The 10,000-nt window shown below is 44.2% G+C and overlaps 1 protein-coding gene across 1 annotated transcript in view; it reads left to right on the top strand.

Moving 5' to 3' along the window:
* Positions 1-10,000, top strand: part of LOC128687240 (RING finger protein 150) — a gene marked incomplete at its 3' end in the record, with an annotated part of 247,069 nt that overhangs the window by 149,703 nt on the left and 87,366 nt on the right. Inside the window, 1 exon segment of the mRNA XM_070098467.1 lies at positions 5,572-5,707. Coding sequence (XP_069954568.1) covers positions 5,572-5,707 — 136 coding nt within the window.

The following is a 10,000-nucleotide window of genomic DNA, read 5'->3' as shown; positions in this document are numbered from 1 at the left end:
AATCACCTGTTTACTGTAATCTTATTGCATATATATATATATATATATATATATATATATATATATATATATATATATATATATATATATATATATATATATATATATATATATAACAACTGAAAGACTTTATACACTGAGAAACATAGAATAGTTTACCCGCTGTACTCTATGTAAGAGGGTCTGGTCCATGACCTGCACACTGCCATAACAACATACTGGAGTGAGAGATATGGAAGGAAGTGCAAAATAAACCCAGTGAGGAGCAGGGGTGCGGTGAGCACAATAAGAGAACACTGTATCAACATTCGTAGTCCCAGATTATTCAACATCTTACCTGAAGATATCAGAAACACTGCTGGAACAAGTGTAGAAGTCTTCAGGAAGAAACTGGACAAGTATCTTCACCGGTGCCAGATTAACCAGGCTGTGAAAGATATGTGGGTCAGCGGGCCACCAGCAGCAACAACTTGGTTGACCAAGCCCAGGAGATGGCCTGCAAGAGTAGGAGAACTCTCGAAACCCATCTAAGACATGTAAACCCGGAGGTCTGGTTTGGGACCCGGCCGTAGGCTCGATGATCCCCAGGGTTGACCCACAGGTAGATAGATCATGCCATTACTAAGGTAGAGTGGTTGAAGCTGGTTCGTTGATTGGTTAATGGAGTTTAAATTCTACCACACGAGGGTCATTAAGGCTGCTTGTTACCTCTTTACCAGCACTGTAAGACATACACCTCACAGTGTATATTTACTGTAAGACATACACCTCACAGTGTATATGTACTGTAAGACCTACACTTCTCGGTGTATATACACTGTGAAACACACCTCTCAGTGTATATCCTTTCGAGATATTAACCAAAGTCCTTGTTCAGATGTTCAGAATTCTGTCCTGTGCTACTTTCCATAACCATGGACTCTGTTGCCTCATACATAACTCTCATTCGTACATACATATATACATGTGACTGATTTCCTCGGTTTCTAGTGTTGAAACCTTGACGGGAGAACCTTGATGCTAGTGTAGGGCTCTTGATCGAAATAATGACAGACTTTTAACTTTCTAACCAAAGAAATACAAAGAGTAATAGTAAACAAAGTCAGTGGCGGCTACAGTGAAAAGCTCTGTTCCACAAGGCACAGTACTCGTCCCCATCCTGTTCCTCATCCTCTTAGCTGACATAGACAGAGATGTAAACCATAGCTTCGTGTCCTGCTTTGCACACGATACTAGAATTTGCATGAGAATGTCGTCCACTGAGGACACTGTAAATCTCCAGGTGAATATTAACCAAGTGTTCCAGTGGGTCTTAGAAAACAATGTGATGTTCACTGAGGACAAATACCAGTTACTCCGTTATGGAAAACTTGAGGAAGTAAAAGCTATAACGGAGTATAAAACAAATTCTAATTGCACTATAGAGTGAAAAATATGAAGGACCTGGAAATGATAATGTCAGAGTATGTCACCTTCAAGGATCACAACACTGTCACTTTCACATCTGCTAGAGAAATAATAGGATGGATAATGAGAACCTTCAAAACAAGGGATGCCAAGCTAATGATCCTCTTTAAGTCACTTGTTTTATCTAGACTGGAATACTGCTGTATAATACCTCCTTTTAAGGAAGATGAAATTGCAGATCTGGAGAATGTTGAGAGAACCTTCACTGCTCGTACAAGTTAAGTCAAGCACCTGAATCACTGTGATTCAGATGCTTGGAACGCAGGAACGCGGCCGAGAAAGATACATAATTTACACCTGGAGAATCCTAGAGGAACTTCTCAAACTTGTACACAGAAATCAGTTCCTACGAAATCAAACGACTAGACAGACGGTGCAACATTCCGCCAGTGAAGAGAAGGAGCAGTGAGTGCACTGAGAAACAACACAATAAATGTTAAGGACCCAAGACTGTTCAATAACTTCTCAGCATACATAAGGGGGATTACCAATAGACCCCTGGATGTCTTCAAGAAGGCACTGGACAGACACCTTAACGTCAGTCCCTGACCAGCCAGGTTGTGGTTCTTATGTTAGTTTAAATACGGCCAGCAGTAACAGCCTGGTTGATCAAGCCCTGATCCATCATAAGGCCTGGTCATGAACCGGGCCGCGGGGGCATTGACCCCCAGAGCACCCTCCAAGTAAATTTCAGATATTTTTCCCTTCCTCAGATCAAACTTGATTGTCTTCCAGTTTCCAGACTCCTGCGGTTTTAAAGACTGAGACAGTTGTGCAACATTTGGGAATCTTTATTGAGGAGACGTTTCGCCAGCCAGTGGCTTCTTCAGTCCAATACCGAGAAGAGCGGTGGAAGATGAGTTTGAGGTAATCAGTCCCTCAGCCTGGAGTCGATGTGTTCAGTTGAAGGTTGGCTTACTGACCACCTCAGTACCACTAACTACTTCGGGGTTGAGGGATTGATCTTCACCTCGTCACTGCTTCTGTTGTGTCAAATTTTAGTAATCTGTGTATTCGACTAAAGAAGCGTGTTGTGTAGGTGAGAGGTGCCGAGCCTCTTTCCACATATCCTTATGTGGCCGATTTACAAAAAATGAGGTTTACCAATGGTAAGAAAATGGCCAGGAGGTCATTTTCTTACCATTACCAAATGGCCTCCTGGCCAGACCAACGCTGTTGCTCTCAGTTCCTGTATCTCTTGCTGTATAATGTTTATAATTATAACCATAATTTTTAAAGGGGTGGACTGGTAAGCCAGTGGAAGGCCTCGGTCAGATGACTGAAAGCTCCAGCTGCGGGTCGTCTTATGACTAAGACCCTGTTTCCTGACAAACATTACCTAACCTAACCACCTACGTCTCTCGGACAGTCCTGGAAAGTAGTCTGAAATGGAGGCTTCATCCCTGTAGCAGACTGGCAGAACCTGAATTACGAACTAGGTTTGTGTGTTCGTTACCTTGAACTTAATTGTATCCAGAAACTCAGCAAAAATGACTTGTGATTGCTAGCAATTCACCATAATGACTGTTGTCAACCATGCATGACGATATGTGGGGGAGTCGTGTTGTTGTTGTTGTTGTTGTTGCTGCTGCTGCTCTTCTTCTTCTTCCTCTTCCTCTTCTTCCTCTTCCTCTTCCTCCTCTTCTTATTCGAGTGTAAAGAACATCGTAGTAGTGAAGGTGGTTACAGTGTGCATGATAGCAGTGACTGTGGAGCAGAACTCTTCTCCAGGCTGAGGGACTGAATACCTCAAAACTATGTCTTCGAGGGTCATAGACTGATCACATGGTTTTTTACACCTCTACCTCTGCTGCTGCCTTTTCGATATTCAGTGAGGAGGAAGAAGATTTAAGATGATGACAGTGTTTAGAAGCTGCCCTAATTGCTGCCAGTAACACTTTCCATCAAAAGTCCGGAAGTTACACTGTGTCTAAATTGCTAATCAACAGGAGACCGCTGTAACATGATGTTGACAGGTCTTTCTCAAAGCCAGCTCATCTCACCACAGTTGTACTACTACAGCTACTGCCACGTTCGCGGCTTACCACCCTACTCTTGCCACTATATATACTCGTTTCTGTTTGTACGTTTTTGTTTGTGACGAGTCATGAGACAGGCACACGGAGGCACATAGCTTCTTCTGATAAGAAGGAGTCACGATGTTCCAAGGACTCACCCGAGGACTCGGATTTGGAAATGTGGGGCGCAGTTCTGGCGAAGAATCTGCAAAACCACTCACTGGACTCTTGGGTCAGCCATACCAGCGAAACCAGCCTGGCCATTGATATAGGGATAAATCAAGAAACGCTCATCGTAACCCAGATATACTGGATAGAGAAAGTTGGCAGGTAGCAGGAACCCGGACGTCCTAAAATGTTTTCTTGTCTCAGATCGGGCAAGTCAAACCATCTTCAGGCAATAAATTGAGGTTGATAAGCAAAGGATAATACGACACTCCGTATTCTGCTACAATTTACCTAGAGAAGAAATATAACCTGAAGATATCATTGTTCCCAAATCTGTAAGGGGAGCTTATCCTCACTCCCCGAAACACAGTCCTATGAGATACTGCAGGTGAACGACCTGTAATCACCTCTTGTTCTAGCAGAACTAAAATCCATAGAGCGAGTTACAAAAGTCGTACTACTGTGTTACCCACTAGGCATGCCTCAGTGCAATCCATAGTAACAAAAACATCCTGAAAGTTTAGCGGCTCCGAGCCAAAAAGGTTGGTAACGTTCCTACGAGGCAGGTCTTGATCCAACATACAGGACTTCTCCCAGCTCAATTGGATCTCGGTTGCTGGGGAACATACCAGGTAGGACGTGCCATCCACAACCTTTGAGGTGTTTCAGGTACCAGAGGTATAACCATCTCAGCGCACGATGTCAGTTTAAGGGAATATGCGGCAACTGTAGAGGGTCTCACCAGACCAAGAACTATTACTTCTGTCCTAATACAGAGATAACTGAGAAACGAGTATATATAGTGGGAGGAGTCAGGTGGAAAGCTGCGAAGGTGGTGGTAGTAGTAGTAGTAGTAGTAGTAGTAGTAGTAGAATTGTGGTGAGATGGGTTGGGTTTGAGAAGGACCTATCAACATCATGATACAGCATTCTCCCAGAATGGGTAATATCCTGTTGATTAACATTCTGGATATAGTGTAACTTATGGACTGATGGTGTAATCAAGCACAGCATGAGAAGGTGGACTGAAAGTGATCAAGGAAAAGTTAGCACAAGTTTGTAACAGACCTGTTGACCTTGAGTCATGGAGGAAGAAGAAGGAGGAGTAGGAGGAGGAGCAGCAGGAGGAGGAAGAGAAGGAGGAGGAGTAGGAGGAGGAGCAGCAGGAGGAGGAAGAGAAGGAGGAGGAATAGGAGGAGGAGGAAGAGAAGGAGGAGGAATAGGAGGAGGAGGAAGAGAAGGAGGAGGAAGAGAAGGAGGAGGAAGAGAAGGAGGAGGAAGAGAAGGAGGAGGAAGAGTAGGAGGAAGAGGAGGAGGAGGAGAGAGAGTAGGAGGAAAAGGAGAGAGGAGGAGGAGGAGGAGGAGGAAGAGGAGGAGGGAGAGGAGGAGGAGGGAGAGGAGGAGGAGGAAGAGGAAGAGGAGGGGGAGAGGAACAACAGGTATCAGAGGAACTTACCAAGGAGTGAACGAAGCGTACATTTAACCACGACTCTCCAGGAGGTGTGAAGTTATGACAAATCCTGGTTTGTTTCCAGTGGTGTTATTATCATTGCGCAAGTCAGACATACATATGTTGCAATTCTTCACCCTCTTTCGAAATCTGGCAACATATGTATGTTTCCAGATTTCGAGCGAGGGGAGTAAAGAACTGCAACAAATGGGGGGTCGACAATTAAAAATTAGTGTACCTTGCACACCTCTGTGGTGATTGTGTGTACAACTAGATCCTGCAAGACGTACACATGGCGCCGTCCACCCTGCAAAGAATGCATATACAGTATGCTACTGTATACATGGTATTCAATCTTTGAAGATTCATACTTGTGTTACATATCAACATAGTGACTTATGACTAACAGTAGTCAGTTTCTCCAGATATACTCACCAGGTTGACTTATATATTTGGTTTACATCTACAGGTCATCACGGAGTGGTGGTGTTCCTGGGTCATCAACAAGGTGAGGACCTGGCACAGATGGTCGAGAACGGCACTAAGGTCTTTGTCTCCATCACTCAAGGTCAAGATGTCAAGTACAAGGTCACCAACATCAACAGGTAAGTCACTCTTTTAACACTCTCTCCAGCACTCAGATTATTCTCTCTGTCTTGGAACATATGCGAGAAAGATACATCATAATTTACACCTGGAAAATCCTGGAGGGACTGGACCCAAACCTGAACACCGAAATCACTCAGTATGACAAGAAGAGACTCGGTAGACAGTACAAAATACTTTCACTAAAAAATGCAAGGGCGTCATGGAGTTGTGGATGAGCGGAACAAACTCCCGAGGACCGTCATAGAAGCTAAAACGTGTAGTTTTAAATATAGGTTGGATAAATACATGAGTGGTCATGGGTGGGTGTGAGTTGGAAATGACTAGCTTGTGCTAATAGGTCTGATGCTAATAGGTCTCTGCAGAGTAATATCTGAGACGACACGAAGAAGACACCAGACGATCTGAAAGTCCACACTAAGGCTATCTGCTGGGAAGAGCTATCTACTTTTGCCTAGATTAAGGACTACTGTGTATAATCTAGGTAAACAAATACCATGGGTGGGGTTAGAACCCGCGATCAGAGAATCTCAAAACTCCAGACCGTCTGATAGCGGGTTCTAACCCCACCCGTGGTATGGTTTGTTTGCAGTCGTGAGTCAATAATCTAGGTGTGAGAGTCAAGGATAGTGAAGCAGAAATCTCTCTCCACTTTCTGCTGTCTGCGGCTTTGGTGAAAAGAGCTATCTACTCTTGCCGAGATTAAGGACTGTCGTGTATAATCTAGGTGTGAGAGTCAAGGATAGCGAAGCAGGAATCTCTTCCCTACTTTCTACTTCCTCCGGCCACTACCGGCTTGAAAGGGTGATGGAGGAGGATGGAATATATTATATAAAGAATAAAAAGGCACACTACCTTGACTGGAACAATACATAAGTAGTGCAAATCAGACCGAAACGTCGTCTTATAAGCTTTTCTCTCTCCTAGGTGCGGATTATTTGTGTATACATGTATATCATTATTGAAAAAAAAATATGGAATTTGCAGGAGAGGTGGAACTGGATGGAAGACTTGGGTTACAACTGTCTCTACTTAATAAGTATTGTTAGTGTCTTATACTACTGGTGTTACTGCAGTGTCACTCACAGTGCTGTGTGTACCAGTGGCTCTGAAGATTGAGATACTTATGCAACATATGGGAATCTTTATTAAGGCACCGTTTCGCCACACAGTGGCTTCATCAATATTGGACTGATGAAGCCACTGTGTAGCGAAACGTTTCCTTAATAACCTTTAACTTGTCGGTTTTCAAAACCATTTGTCACACCAGTGGCTCTACTGGCTACCACCGGTTCTACTGTGACTGTCACAATTATCTACGTCTACCACTACTGTTGTTGACTCTTTTGTCTCATTGTCAGCTAGTCATCCTGATGCAGTCACTGAACATCAGGAATCTGTTGGTTTCAGATTACCCCCATCTATTGAATGTATATGGCAGTCCACATGGGGTTGTGTGAGGTAGCGAGTGTCCTAGGCAACATCTCGCTTACCTCAGAGGGATTACAAGTGTGCTCCAAACACATGCCATTAAAGAAAAGAAATAGAAGATGAAAGTTAGAAAGTGAGAGGTGTTCCCTGTACAGGCAAAGACGAACTACAGACTTTCCCAAAAGCTGAAGACTTTCTGAAGAACGACAACTCAATTCAAAAAACCACATGCAGTATTGGGTCCTGGCTTAACTTAATGGAACTTGCACTGATGACAACAAGAGTGAAATAAAGCTACAGTGCAGGCCACTGTTTAGCGAATCGGTAATTTGACGAAAGATTGAAAAATTCTAAGTCAAACATGATATTTAACTGGATTTGATCCCATATAGGTACATAATGACTTGCAGTATGAGAGGCTAGAGGATCTGAACCTGACGACACTAGATCGGTTAGCCATATTCTATTGGACTCTCCTGTCTGTCAACAAGCACGCAGAATTTACTTCCGACGTCGTCACCGCTCTAATACACTTTATCTTCCCTCCTCGCTGACGGCCCCACCTTTGACACAGACTCCCTCGTTGACTTTTTGACAGCAACTGATTTACTACACAAACTTTGATGATACTTCCTCTAGCACTCCTCACAGCATTTTCTAACTCTCCCACTGTTGTCTTCTCTACCCTTGCTACTCTATAATCCTGCACTATCCCCTGTCCCGCTGCGCTGTATGACCCTTGTAGGTTTAGCGCTTCTTTTTGATAGTAATAATAATAATGACACTAGAGGACAAAATACTGAGAGGAATAGACAAAGTGGGCAGGTCTAGATTTAGAGGCGGGTCTCAGGTACATGAGTTTATAGCTAAAATTTTTAAAAAACATGAATCGCAGAATATTAGGAAATGCTTATTTAGCCTCAGAGTGGTTAGGCAGTGGAATGACCTGGATAACGAAGTGGTGGAGGCAGGGTCCATGCATAGTTTTAAGAAGAGGTATGATAAGGACCAGACAGCTAAGAGAGGTGTGAACACAGTAGTGGCCAGTGGAGAGGCGGGGAACCAGGAGCTGAGATTTGACGTCTGCAATCACAAATAGGTGAGTATATACACAAACATAGTAGCCTCGTGTGTGTTCGTGTACTACCCAAGGTTTTATTTATATACATGTCGGTATTCCCATAATTTCCCACTACATCATCAGCAGTATAAACAAAGTTAATAAAACAAACAAACGCCCTCAGGGGACGTGGAGAGAGAGAGAGAGAGAGAGAGAGAGAGAGAGAGAGAGAGAGAGAGAGAGAGAGAGAGAGAGAGAGAGAGAGAGAGAGCGAGAGCGCAACACTACACCATGCAGTAGGTAGGTAGGTATATGTTCGTGGGAGGGGCTAATGAGCTTGTGACGGAGGGAAGACTGGAAGGTGTGTGTCAAGGGTTGCCAGCTACACTGCGGCCTTCCTCCTCTCAGGGATCAACTTAATGTATGCTGAAGCAGGTCTTCCACCCCATCCACTTCCCGCACCCACCAGTGATCAACAATACGGAACACTAGCTAAGGCAGGGGCGCGCGCGCGTGAGCGCACACACACACACACACACACACACACACACACATACACACACATACACACACACACACACACACACACACACACACATGCACACACACATGCACACACACATGCACACACACGCACACACACATGCATGCACATACAACAGGCCAAGTGTCTAATCGACATGTGCCTAGGACCAAATGGTAACTAACACACACACACACACACACACACACACACACACACACACACACACACACACACACACAAGGTGGTAATTGCAGTAATGTACAACCCGCCACAAAACTGCAGGAGGCCAAGAGAAGGATACGACGAGAGCAACAGAACAATGGTCAACACACTAGCCGAGGTGGCCAGAAGAGCTCATGTGGGGAGAGCAAAGTTGCTAGTTTTGGGTGATTTCAATCACTAGGAGATTCAGTGGGTAAACCTGGAGCCCCATGGGGGTCGCGAAACATGGAGAGCCAAGATGATGGATGTGGTACTGGAAAACCTCATGCATCAGCATGTTAGAGACACTACCAGACAGAGAGGTGAGGATGACCCAGTAAGACTGGACCTTGTATTCACCTTGAGTAGTTCAGACATCGAGGATATCACATACGAAAGGCCCCTTCGAGCTAGTGATCATCTGGTTCTGCTCTTTGATTACATAGTTGAGCTACAAGTGGAGAGGGTAGCAGGATTAGGACAGGATAAACCAAATTACAAAAGGGGGGACTACACACGCATGAGGAACTTCCTGCAAGATGTTCAGTGGGAGAGAGAATTGGCAAGGAAACCAGTAAAATAAATGATGAACTATGTGACAACAAAATGCAAGGAGGCAGATGAGAGGTTTGTTGCCAAGGGAAACAGAAATAAATAACAAAATAAGGCACAATACCGTGACTGGAACAATACATAAATAACCCACACATACAAGAGAGGAGCTAACGACGACGTTTCGGACCGAAACGTCGTCGTTAGCTCCTCGCTTCTATGTGTGGGTTATTTGTGTATGGAAACAGGAATAATGGGAAGACAAGAACGAGTCCTTGGTTCACCCAGAGGTGTAGGGAGGCAAAAACTAAGTGACTAGACAATGGAAAAAGGTACAGAAAATAAAGGACCCAGGAAAATAAAGAGAGTAGCCGAAGAGCCAGAAACGAATATGCACAGCGACAGTACAAAAATGACATAGCATCAAAAGTCAAGTCTGACCCGAAACTGCCTTATAGCCACATCAGGAGGAAAACAACAGTCAAGGACTAGGTAATCAGGCAGAGAAAGGAAGGTGGGGAG

The sequence above is a fragment of the Cherax quadricarinatus genome, chromosome 62 (assembly GCF_038502225.1).
Source record: "Cherax quadricarinatus isolate ZL_2023a chromosome 62, ASM3850222v1, whole genome shotgun sequence".
NCBI lineage: Eukaryota > Metazoa > Arthropoda > Malacostraca > Decapoda > Parastacidae > Cherax > Cherax quadricarinatus.
This window is presented reverse-complemented; position numbering and strand designations above follow the sequence as displayed.